The sequence below is a fragment of the Papio anubis genome, unplaced genomic scaffold (assembly GCF_008728515.1).
Source record: "Papio anubis isolate 15944 unplaced genomic scaffold, Panubis1.0 scaffold458, whole genome shotgun sequence".
NCBI classification, from domain to species: domain Eukaryota; kingdom Metazoa; phylum Chordata; class Mammalia; order Primates; family Cercopithecidae; genus Papio; species Papio anubis.
This window is the reverse complement of record NW_022164763.1, coordinates 57,094-68,298: the sequence shown is the minus strand read 5'-3', so window position 1 is coordinate 68,298 and position 11,205 is coordinate 57,094. Positions and strand designations below refer to the sequence as shown.

Below are 11,205 nucleotides of genomic sequence, written 5' to 3'. Positions count from 1 at the left end.
CCAGATGACTTTCCCCTACTCTTCCAACCTGGCTCGGGTCGCCGCCGCCCCCGCCGGGGCCGCCCCCGCTGCTGCCGCCCCCCGCGCTGCCGCCGCCACCGCCACCGCCGCCGCGGTACGGCCACTTGGCGCGCTCCAGGCCGTAGTCGCGGAAGGCCACTTCGCGCACGGACTGGACGTGCGGAGCCAGGTTGGAAGAGTAGGGGAAAGTCATCTGGCAGGACGACGGTTGGGAAAGGAACGACGGCTTGCTAGCGAAGTCAGACGGGGCCACATAGTAGGCGCAGCCCGGCAGGTACATGCTGGCTGCGCTCGGGCCGCACTCGTCAAAGTCGTTCATGGCTCAGCGGCGTGCGCGCCAGCGAGCCCCTGGCCGCTCCCCGCGCAGCCAACCTGAGCCATCGATTGCACAAGAGGCTTGGGCCAGGATCAACTAAGCAAAAATCCCCACCGGGCGCTGACGTGCAATTCATCTTGATTGATTCTGGTGGTAATTATGTCACGTGACGCCATGAAGAGAAATGTCCTTATATCTATATCAACGCTCGCCAACACGCCCTGGGACGGCTCCTGGCGCCGAGACGCTGGGGGCGGATCGGCTGCCCTCTCCCGCCAGCTCTCCCAGGGCGCTCCCTGACCAGGCTGTGCCTCAGGCCGGTCACCTGCGCGCCGCTGGCCGCTGCCCCCGCTGGGCGCATCTGCCACCGCCCGAACGGGCCGCCCGCCCGCGTCCGCCCTCCCGCGCCGCTTTAAGTACGCGGACCGAGGCCGGTGGGGAGGAGGAAGGAGGGGGAAGAGGGGGAGGAAGGGGGAAGGGAGAGAAGCAGCGAGCGGAGGGGGGGGGGAGCCCCGGCTCCAGGCTCCCTAGAAGCTAGAAACTAGGTGTGAGGGTGTGAGGTTCCGAACCCCACCCCCCTTACTGCAGCCGCTCCCTCCCCCGCGACTCTGCCACCCTCTGCAGCTCACCCGCCTGGGAGCTTGTTGCTTCTTGTTCACCGGGCGGGCGTAATTTCGCCACTCTCTAGGGCGCAGGGAGCCCTGATTTACATATTTCTCTGCCCAGCGCGTTCAGCGCGGAGTGACTTGGCTCTTTCCGGTTCTGCCCCCAGGGGTGCGAGGGCTGACCTCGGAAAAACCCAGGCCACTCACCGCCTAGGCACTCACCTAGGCCGGGGCCTTCGTGCCCACCCGGCTCTCTTCCCTCTTCTCTGGTTTCCCTCTCTGTTGTCTCTCTTTCTCCTTGCTTGGTCTCTCTTCAGTCTTCTCCCTTCTCTCTCATGTCTTCACTTCTCTCCTTCCCCTTCTTTTCCGCTTTCCTTCTTCCTTCCTCTTGCTTTCCCGTCTCCTTTTTCCTGTCTCTCTCTGCCCTCTCATCCTCTCCCCTCCTTTCCCCTAAGCTGTGTGTCACTGTCTCTGTCTCTCTCCCTGTTGCCTCTCTGCCTTCCCCTTTAGCACTAAGGCCAGGAGCGAGCTCAGCCCGTGGCCCCTGGCCTCCCTAGAATCTGGGGAGTCTGGTGAACAAAAGGATCTGGAGTCCTACTCTCAGGGTGCCTGGCTTCCCGCTGGCTCCCCACAAGAGACAACCCCCTCACACTCGCACCTTCGTCCTCCTCACCCCTCTGCTTTCAGGCCTGGCCTGGGTGTCCGCCTTACACCCAGACCCTTCACTGCTTCGGAGCCCCGCCAAGGCCTGCGCATCCACGTTTCGTTTCCCCGAGGCTCTTCTGGCACCCTTGGGCTGGCATGGTCACTTCAGTCCCTCCCCCAAAATAGGTTGTCTCTCTGAGGGCTCTCAGCGGCGCCTGACTTCCTACTGAAGCCCCTCTGTGTCACCTGGCTCTGAGGCAGACTCTTCGCGGGGCACCCTATCCACTCCCCTGAGGCCTCACTCTCCTCCCAGCCTGCCGCGACCCTCTCCTAGCCCATGGGTCCAGGCGAGGCCTGGGCTCCCACCTCCGAGAGAGAAGACGCTTTTCAAAGGTAAACCGTCCCTTCCCAAACCCAAATCCCAGAACCGAGGGCATGGGGCTGCCCCTTTCCCCAAGATTCCTCTGCCCAGGCAATCCCAGTGCTGGGGCCTGGGCCTCAGTCCTATACCCAGGGCAGGCGGCGCTGGCTGTGATGCTGGTTCCCTCCCTGGCCCGGGCTGCTGCAGTGCCGGTGCTGTGCGCTCTGCCCACCGTGCGGACAGACAGAGAAAAGGCGGGTGGTCTGAGCTAATATCTATTTTCTGGTTGATGTCCCCCCCTTCCTCTTTTTCTCCTCCCTCCCTTTCTCCCTTCCTCTCTCCTTCCTCCGCCCCTTCCCATGTCTGCTTCCCTCCCCCAACACTGCGCAAATAGGTCTGTGGCGACTGGAGGGCACCGAGCCTCCCCCAACTAGAACTGCCCATCTTGTGTGCTCCTTCCCCACAACTGGCACCCCTGCCCAGATTCCAGCTGATATTCTTCTCAACCCAGACCCCCAGCACACGTATCTGCTTCCCCATCTCCATCCCAGGCCCAAGCCTCTCCCTTTAGGACTCGTGGTCGACGCCCCTGGATCTCTCTCCTAAAATGGCTCCCCGGACGCTGCACACTGGCCCTGCGGTAGCTCAGGACCCAGGGCAGCGGCGATGACTTCAATCCGGGTCTTTATGTGTCTGGGGGTTCGCAAAAATTCTCGCACCTTCTCTCTGCTGGCAGCACGGGGTGGGGCGCAGGCAGCCCGGCGCCCCCAGTGTGGAGCCTGCTGACCGCCAAAGAGGGAAATGGGGAGGACGAACCATTCAAGTTCAACGACATGGCGACGGCAGCTCCGGCGGGAGCAGCGATTTGGCGGGGGAGGGTGAGCCAACTGCAGTGGCGCGCCGGTGCACAGGGGAAGGGGGCGGCCGGTCCCTTTCGGCTCCTTAGCGCGGACCCTTGCCCCCCGACCCACTCCAAAACCCAGAGCGCTTTCATTCCAGTCCCAGCCCGCTTGGCTCTTTGGCCCCAACTCCCTCCTAGTTCCTGCCCCCATTCCCCAAACCCAGGGAAAACCGCAGCCTCCGGACCCGCGCGTCCCGCTCGAGAACCTACCGTGAAGACCCCGGCTCTGTGGCCTTGTCCTTGCCTGCGCGGCCCCACCCGAAACGCAGGGAGCGCACCAGGCCTTCGGGGCGCAGCCAGCAGCTCTGCGAGGAAGAGCTTTCCGCACAGCGACGGGACGCGATGCGGTGATTTTGAGCCACCCAAGATAAGACACTAACTTGACCTTAACTTTGTCAGGGCGCTCCTGGTATCTGGAGAACGTGAACAGACACTGTCTGGCAGCTCTCGTAAAAGCTGACTGGGGAAGGGATTCTGAGTCATTTCATTTATTGCCACTACAGTTCTGCAAGAAAGCTTTTCCTCCCTGCCAAACTTTAATTATTTATGCTCTTTTAAGAAACGAAAGAAGAGAAACGCAGGGAAAACACCCAGAGCCAGTTCCTTCCCTGCAGAGTCTTCGGAATGGACTCCTTAAGTCAAGCGACGGGAGAACAAAAATATGAGGAGATCACCTTTGTCTAAGGACAGTGGGGCAGTCGCCTTGCCCTCCCCCACTATCACTGAGGGGGGAATGCAGCTGGGAGAGGCGGGTAAAGGGGCATCCCCCCCCACATGAATATTTACAACGATTCCGGATTTCTCTTCCACCCGCCGGCATCCCGGAAGCCTCTCCAGCCCGCCTCCCTGGGGGAGAACCCCCAGGCCTTAAAAGCGTCCCCCGTCCCCCGCCGCCCTCTGAGTTCGCAACTGATTGAATGACAGACGAAGCTGTTTTTTTTCTCTTTTTAAAACCGTTTTCTTAGTCAAGAGGCCCGCTTGGACTGTAGCATTTCAGAGGACGCATTTGTCTTTCTGAAGGAAATGTTGAGCACTCAGATTTTAGCGTCCTTTCTCTTCAGCATTTTTTTTTTTCTTACAAATTTCTTAGTGGTTCCAAATCTCTGCGGGAACCCAGGCTATGGAAGGAGACACCAGAGTCTTTGTATTTGTGTCAGATAGCAAACGGGATAGATTTGGAAAAAACTGCTGAACCAAGAGATACGCTTTTATATTTAGAATAATTTAATTTTCTGTGAGGAGTGATCTCCATGAATATCCCCTCCCCCCACTCATCCCAGGCTAAAGGAAAAGAACACGATGATTTAATGATATATTTTGGAAAGAAACGGCCTCTGTGTTGTCTGTCTTAAGGCCTGGATCTGAGTACGTATGCTTTCCTCCTCCTTTCCTCAGCCTTCGGAGGGCTCAGTGCGGCTTCTGCCTTTGTTCAGTTGTTTTTGAGCAGGCAAACCTCTGAATGCAGAGTCAGACTTGGAGATCCTGCTCTGGGTACCATAGCCTCTATGTGTCCAGCCAGGTGGGGAATCCTTTTGAGCCACAGGGCCTTGGCAGCTCTTGCTTCTTTCTCTCCTATTGAATATATATACATATATGTATATATAGTTGTGTGTGTATATACAATTAAAGAACAATTAAAAATTTAATTATAAAGAATAATAAAAAATTTGCTTCTGGGAAGGGGAGTTGAAATGTTGGATATTTAGTATTAGCGATTTAGTAGTTTTGCTAATTCTTCCTCTAGCTAGAAGCTAGTTTATACCTCCACCAGCTAGGAGCTGGTGTTTGCAAGAAGATGAGTAGCAAGCAGGCCCTGACTTTCCTGGACTGAGCTAGAGGTTCAGATGGACTAGGGAGTTTTGAGGCCCCATTTCCCAAGGGAGTCTGCTGGGCTCCTGGTAAACCTGCTGGTATCAAGGATTTAGCAGGACCTAGCCGGTTCCAGAGAAGCCGGACCAAAACTCCGTGGAGACAGACGTTTTGTTTTGAAATTTGAGGAACCTCAAATCTTTACAGACCCTGAATAACAGCAAGCTTTAAAGTTTGAGAATTTAGGCTAAGTGCAGAAGTTCCAGCTTGCAACAAGCTGAGAGTCCCCTTAATGTGTGAGACACACTCACATTTGCCATGGTCCTTCCCTTTTGGATATTCCAAACATATTTGGTTCGAAGCTTTTACACACCATTTCCTGACCGCCTCGGAAGCCATTTTCTCATTTAACGAACAGTCAACACCCGCGGTGAAACAACAGTCAGAAAAGAAAAACGAATTTGGTGGCCTGAAAAACATTAAGGGGTAATCCAAAACATTTTGAAAAATTGACTTCAGCCCCTTGACAGCTTGGCTCAGACCTGAATATTTATTTTCACTCAAAACATTTGTATATATTGTGTCTGATATATACAAGCTACTGTTTTCGACAAAATCAAAACAAAACATGCATGATAACTATTAGATAGCCTAGAAAATGAAATTAGTCTAAACATAACTGAAGTCAGTTGGGCTAAGGCTCAGGGCTCTCTGTGAGGTGCCCACTCCAGGTTTAGGGCCAGGTCCTCCCCTGAAAAGAAATCACTGGACTTTGGGAAGGCATCCTGAATCCTTGGGTTGTTGTGCATCATGCTAGGAGGTGCGAAGGAGGAGTGCTGTATGTCAGAAGGAGAGGGAAAAGAGGCAGGGATAGTGGAATGAGCTGGCCAGAGGGAGGCTTTGTTCACTGAGATTAAGGTGGGACACTCCAATACACCCAGAACAACTCCACCTGGCATTTGGGAACCCCTGCCTCCTTGAGGCAAGCCTGGCAGGGTCCAGGGCCTTGAAGTCTCCACTGGGACAGGCCAGACATGCCTCAGAAGGGGCACAGTAGCTGGGCCTCTGGTAGAGTTGGCAGATGGTGGAGACGGTGAGAGGAACTTCTGGTCCTCTTTGCTTTGTCAAGAGCAGCTAGCTGGGTGGAGAATCTAAGAGATTTCCTTCCCCAACCCTTGACTCTTGAGAAGGATCTTTTGCTTATCCTTTTGGGAGTCCATTAAGGTAATTCAAGAAAGAAAGATGCCCCGACACCTTTACTCACCTCAACTGGAAAGCCATATTTACAGCTGGAGTGTAGCACCCCTCCTCCTCTTGTTCACTCCCTTCTCCTCCCCTTGGATATCTTTCCCTCCTCCCTGTGCAACAGAGCTTCCAAGCAGACCAGCAGCTCCTTTCCCCAGAGGTTGGCTCTGGGTATCCAGTTACAGGGTTCATGGGCCTGGCCTAGGCATGTATGAGAAGGTGGGAGTAGGGCAATATTTGCCAGTCTTGTCTGGAGATGGCACTTTGTCTGGAGCCCCAGTCTCTCTCATCCAATCTCAGGAAATGAAGGTTCCACTCTATTCTACCCAGCTGGAGGGGCCAGCCTATTTCACATTTCTCATTTCGAGATATCTCCAAGTTTACCCCAATACCCAGCCCCTCCTCTTCTCTCCCTTTTCCTCCCAAAGTCTGAAGATCTAGTGTGGCTTTTGTCCTCTCAAATCAGCCAGGACAGACAGGAGGGTGGAGGGTAGATGGTGCCCTTTCCTTTCTCCAGAGTGAAGATACTGGCCTTGCCACAAAGGGCTTCTGCTGCAGAGACCTAATTGTACCCACCGTCCTTTCCATTCCCTCAGGAGGCCTTCCACTCTGAGCCCTAACTAGGCAACTGCTATAGGCTGAAGGGGCTGGAGAGAGGGGGAAAGGTAGAACGAATTGGGTGGAAACAGAAAAATCCAGGTACCAGGGAGCAAGAATGAGCGGTGGGTGAAAATGCCCCAGCCAGGAGCAAGGAGAGGTGGCCTCAGTGCCCCCACGTGGAAGCCTTAAGGCCAGCCAGAGTTGCACTGTACTGCCGCACGTTTCTCACGGGCTTCTCAGGGACTGAGGAAAGCAAGGAGGCCCAGCTGGCCTGGTCTCTAAATCTCTTGGTGGCTTCTGGGACTAGCAGAGAAGGAACCGAAGGAAAAGCCTTAGCCTTGGCCCCAGATTCCCCTCCCCAAACAAGGCCTCTGTCCAAAAGGGCAGACCCAGCCAGGCCCTGGCCACGCGCACGGCTAGTAGAGCGCCAGCGCCTGCTCCCTCAGCACCACGCGCTTCTTCTTCATACGCCTGTTCTGGAACCAGATTTTGACCTGCTGATCGCTGAGGTTCAGCCTATTGGACAATTCCTTGCGTTTCTGCCGGTTGATGAATTCGTTGACGAGGAATTCGTTCTCCAACTCCGCAATCTGCTGCTTCGTGTAGGGTTTCCGCTTCTTGCGAGCCCTCCCCGGGGCCGCCCCCCACGGCAGGCCTGCAACACAGCCCCAACCCACGTCAGCCCAGCCCGTTCTCTGTCTACTGCCCGCCCCCAGGCGGTTCACCTCCCCTTACACTCTCCCTGGAACCCCACCTCCCGTCCCGGCCCAAATCGGCCCGGGGAGCATGGGCACCGTTTACCGTCGGGCAGTGAAGGTCGCAGGCAGGAGGCAACGCCCGCCGCCTGCACTGTCATGTTCAAGTTGAGCGAGCCCTTGGTGTCGTCCTTGAAGCCGGGGGCGCAGGGAGCCCCCTGGAGCAGGGTCGCGGAGCCCGGCGTGGCACGACCCACGCCCGCGTAGTCATACTTGGCCGCTTTGAGAGCAGCCACTGCAGGGGCCAGGCTAGACTCGGGGGCGAAGGAAGGCCGGGTACGACCGCGCTCCTCAGGCCCAGAGGCCGCTTCGGGCGCATAGAACTTAGCCTGCTCTTCGGGTCCGTCCTTGGCTGTTGTGGGCTGCAGGCCGAGAGGCCCGGAGCCAGCTAGGTAGGGCTGCGAGAAGCCGCCGAAGGCAGTGGCGCCCGCAGGCTGCGCGGGGGCGCAGGAGGCTGGCGTGGCGGCCCAGGGCAGCGCGCCGCGCGGGTAGGAGATAGGGGGAAGCGCGGCCAACTGGCCGCCATTCGGCCGCAGGTTGGAGAAGTAGAAAGAGTCTGGCGACTGCAAATTCAGAAGCGAGCCCACATAGCCCGCTCTGTAGAGACTGCGCTCACACATCTCCAACAAAGGGCTTCGGCTGCGCTCGCAACAGTATTTAGTTACAACCGGGAATAAGAGGACAGGCTCAGACGATTGGACGAAACTTTGCCTGCAGGTTCTTCAAAGCCGGTCATTTCAGCACCGCCTACATCCCCCCGACCCGTTTTCCCCCCCTTCAGAGTATTATGATAACACCCGCAATGTTCGATGGCGAAAGACTAGGCTCCCAGAAGAGCCAAATCAAGTTGAGCGAAGACTAACTCTCTGAGGGTTTCCAAGCCCGGCTTCGGCAGCTGGGGACATCGGGCAAGAGGGTGCTTCTGCCCAAGTGTCCCTTGGGACTCTTCTTGGCTGTGATTGGCTTTGCGATCCGTTTTCCGCAGGCTTTCTGGGCCCGGCTTGCTTCTACCGGCTTTAAGTTCCAGGGGAGGCATTTTTCATTAACCGGCGCCTCTCGACTTGTCCGGAGAGGGCGCGGTCCGGCGGCACCAGGAGCTCTGTCCCTTGGCCTAAGCAATGTCACTCTTACCCCAATCACTCCCACAGTAAGGCTTTCTCCAGAGACCTCTGCCTGGAGATCTGGCAGCAAAGACCCATTCACTGCTTGAGCCCTCAGTCCCAGGCCGCAGACACAAAAAGGGCATCACAAACTACCCAAGTTTGGGATCCAGGAAGGAGGCCGCACTACTCCTGGTTTGTGTCCCCATGGCTAAGAACTCTGATCCTAGGGAAGTTGCCATACAGGTCCATGGAGAATGTCCGCCAGGGAACCCATCAGTTTGATCCACCAATCGTGGCCAATGGCTACATTCCTTTCATCGTCAGGAGTCCTCTCCGGGACTACACACTGCAAACCAGAACTCCGTGGTGTCCCCATCCACCAAGTGGAGGGCAAAGCAGGACGAACTCCCCTGACTGGGTGTGGAAAGGCAGAAGAGCCAGAGTCACCTGGCCGGGGAAGAGCGGGCGTTCGGAGGCAGCTGGCTAGCAGAGTTCCTCGCCTCAGCGCCCCCAGGGGTGCCGGGGATAGGGAGTTCACAGGTCTGACAAACATCGAAGTGGGAAGGGCAGCAGTTCTTAGCTGGGAGCGGTGTGCTCAGACCCCGCCACTGGCCCTCTTGCCTAGTCCGGTCAGCGGACTAGGGGTCCTCCCCCTCCTGCCTCCGATCCCAAGACCCTTGGAGACCCCGTGACCGGCGCCAGTCTCAGCCTGCAGCAGGACCCTCGGTCTGCGAGCCAAGCTGGAATTGGTTAGATCGCGGGCTCCCGCACTGAGACCACACAGGCGCCGCCGGAGGGCAAGACTGACCACCGCGCTGCGACTTTATTGTGTGAGTTATGGCGACCAATTGGGTGGCTCTGGGGAACGCAATCGGCCTCTTCCTCCTGCTCTGGTGAGGGGTGGGGGGCGGGGAGAGGGAGTGAGGACGTGGGGGTGGGGACGTCTGAGGCTCCTTTGGCTCTGCCAGAGGGTTTCCTTAGGAGCTCAGGCACACAGACTCACTCTCTCGCGTCCTCTCTTGGGAGGTGGGGGCAAGCACAACCTGCAACCCCAGTTCCTAGACACTTAAGGGAACACAAACCTCAGATCCCTAAGAGCTCTTATTTTGGGGAACCCATCCTATTTTCGAGGAGCTGCAGCTTCGTTACTCCCGAAAGCTCCAGCTCCAGGGGTCCCTGCAGTCTCTGCTCCTCATGTTTCAGTGCAGGACGATTCCTCGTTATTTCCAAGCCGAGGGGTGTCTCCCTCGGACCTTTAGGCAACCCTACAACAGCTGTTTGTGCCTCAGGACTAAAGGCATAAAAGAACTAAGTGAAAAACTGGAAAGACAGGAACAACTAGGGTTCCCTCCATTGCTCCTTGCCCAGTCTTCCCACTTCATTCCCCGGGTTTATGACTTTCGAGGTCTGGCAGACAAAGTCTTATGCGAGCTGTGGACCCGGATCGAGGGAGGGTCGGGGTGGAAAGTAGTGGCGGGAGGCGGCTTGGCTTGTGATTTAGAGAATGGGAAAGGATTTGGCTGAGGAGCTAATAGCGAGCTCTGCCAATGCCGCCCAACGCCCAGGAGATGGCGAGCGCGCTCCATGCCTATCGAGGTGCAGCCGCACGGTCAAGATCAACAGTGAAGGGCGGTGCGGCCGCCCTGGGGTCGCCAGCCCGCGCGGTCACAGCGCGCTTTCAGACGCAGCCGAGCGCCTCCGAAAGTCGGAGATCTTGGCGACAAGGCCGCCCCTGACACTGGCTCCCTGACAGCGGAGCCAGAGGGACCCAGGGGGTTGCCAGAGGCGGGGAAGCATTGCAGTCGCCCTTTGTCTGGCCGTGGGTCCCGGCTCCAGTGCTTCCTTCGCCTCTTGAATCACGCGACACGGGGGCCTTGTTCCCCTACCCGCGGCTCTAAAAACCTGCCCAGTTTCTGAGGCACCCTCCTGCCGCCTGTCTCCAACAGAAGGAAAGGCCTCTCTCCAAGCCCTCTTAGCCTCTCGGGCTCCCCGAGGGCCTCCCTCCCAGTGCCTGGGTCACTTTCCAGTTCCTTCCCTCCCTCCGCAATTTGGAATATAAAGGGAACGCATATAAATAACAAAGCCTCCTTCTGTTATTGATTTAGCTCTGAATCCAAATTCCTCCAGAGAGCGTTTGAGTACAGTTTTAATCTTCAGCAAACCTACTATTTCTCCAAGGCGGGGGGAGTGGGGGTACTGACATGCAAACTAGAGATGAAAGGAAAACCTCGAGGCAATCTCCCCTACCCACGATGGGAAACCCGAGAAATAGACCTGGAAATGGAGTGACGCTCTGGAGTGTGGGACTCACAAAAAATGGAGGGGAAGGTTGGCGATGAGGAGAAAGGAAAAACGTGCCCGTTTCCCATGAAAACATATCTTTTGAGAAAAACCACAAAAACGCTAATGACCCTTGCCGAAGTGTAAGGTGGGGGATGGCATGGCCCCTTGTACATGGGTTATTTCTTCTGCAGAGATTGAATCGTCATCAAATCTCTCTCTCTGTCTCTCCGTCTCTGTCCCTCCCCCTCAAAAACGAAGTTAGCTGTCCACTGTCGGCAGTAAGATATGAAAGAAATTAAGCTGGGACAGAGAAAACGAAAGTAGCCCCAAGTCTTAGGTCTCTGCGTTTTCTCTCTCAAAGTTATAAGGGAGCCCTCCCACCAGGAGAGTTTTCACACTCAGTGAGGTTTTAAATATCAGTATGTAACTAACTTATACACACGAAAACGTTAGCAACAACTGAGTTGATTGTGTGGTGAGCTAACCTTGAGGAGTCATCCAGTTCCTCAGCGGCCATTTCCCTGAGTGGCAAAAAGACCTCAAACAGAAAATTCTAGTGCC

General features: G+C 56.3%; 1 protein-coding gene across 1 annotated transcript; it reads right to left on the bottom strand.

The window, feature by feature from the left end:
• Positions 1-4,141: 4,141 nt before the first annotated feature.
• LOC101015754 (homeobox protein Hox-D12) lies at positions 4,142-9,192 on the bottom strand. The gene is made up of 2 exons (XM_031662170.1): positions 7,305-9,192; positions 4,142-7,158 (listed from the first exon to the last, which is right to left on the bottom strand). Exons 1-2 carry the CDS (start codon positions 7,876-7,878, stop codon positions 6,920-6,922), a joined length of 813 nt encoding a protein of 270 aa, XP_031518030.1. The 5' UTR covers positions 7,879-9,192; the 3' UTR covers positions 4,142-6,919.
• Between the last annotated feature and the right edge of the window lie 2,013 nt (positions 9,193-11,205).

Bases quoted from the DNA above. Each gene is read 5' to 3' on its own strand.
- LOC101015754 (XM_031662170.1), bottom strand. From the start codon at position 7,878: ATGTGTGAGCGCAGTCTCTACAGAGCGGGCTATGTGGGCTCGCTTCTG. The intron at 7,159-7,304 runs GTAAACGGTGCC...GCTGTGTTGCAG, and splicing joins GCGACCTTCACTGCCCGACG to GCCTGCCGTGGGGGGCGGCC.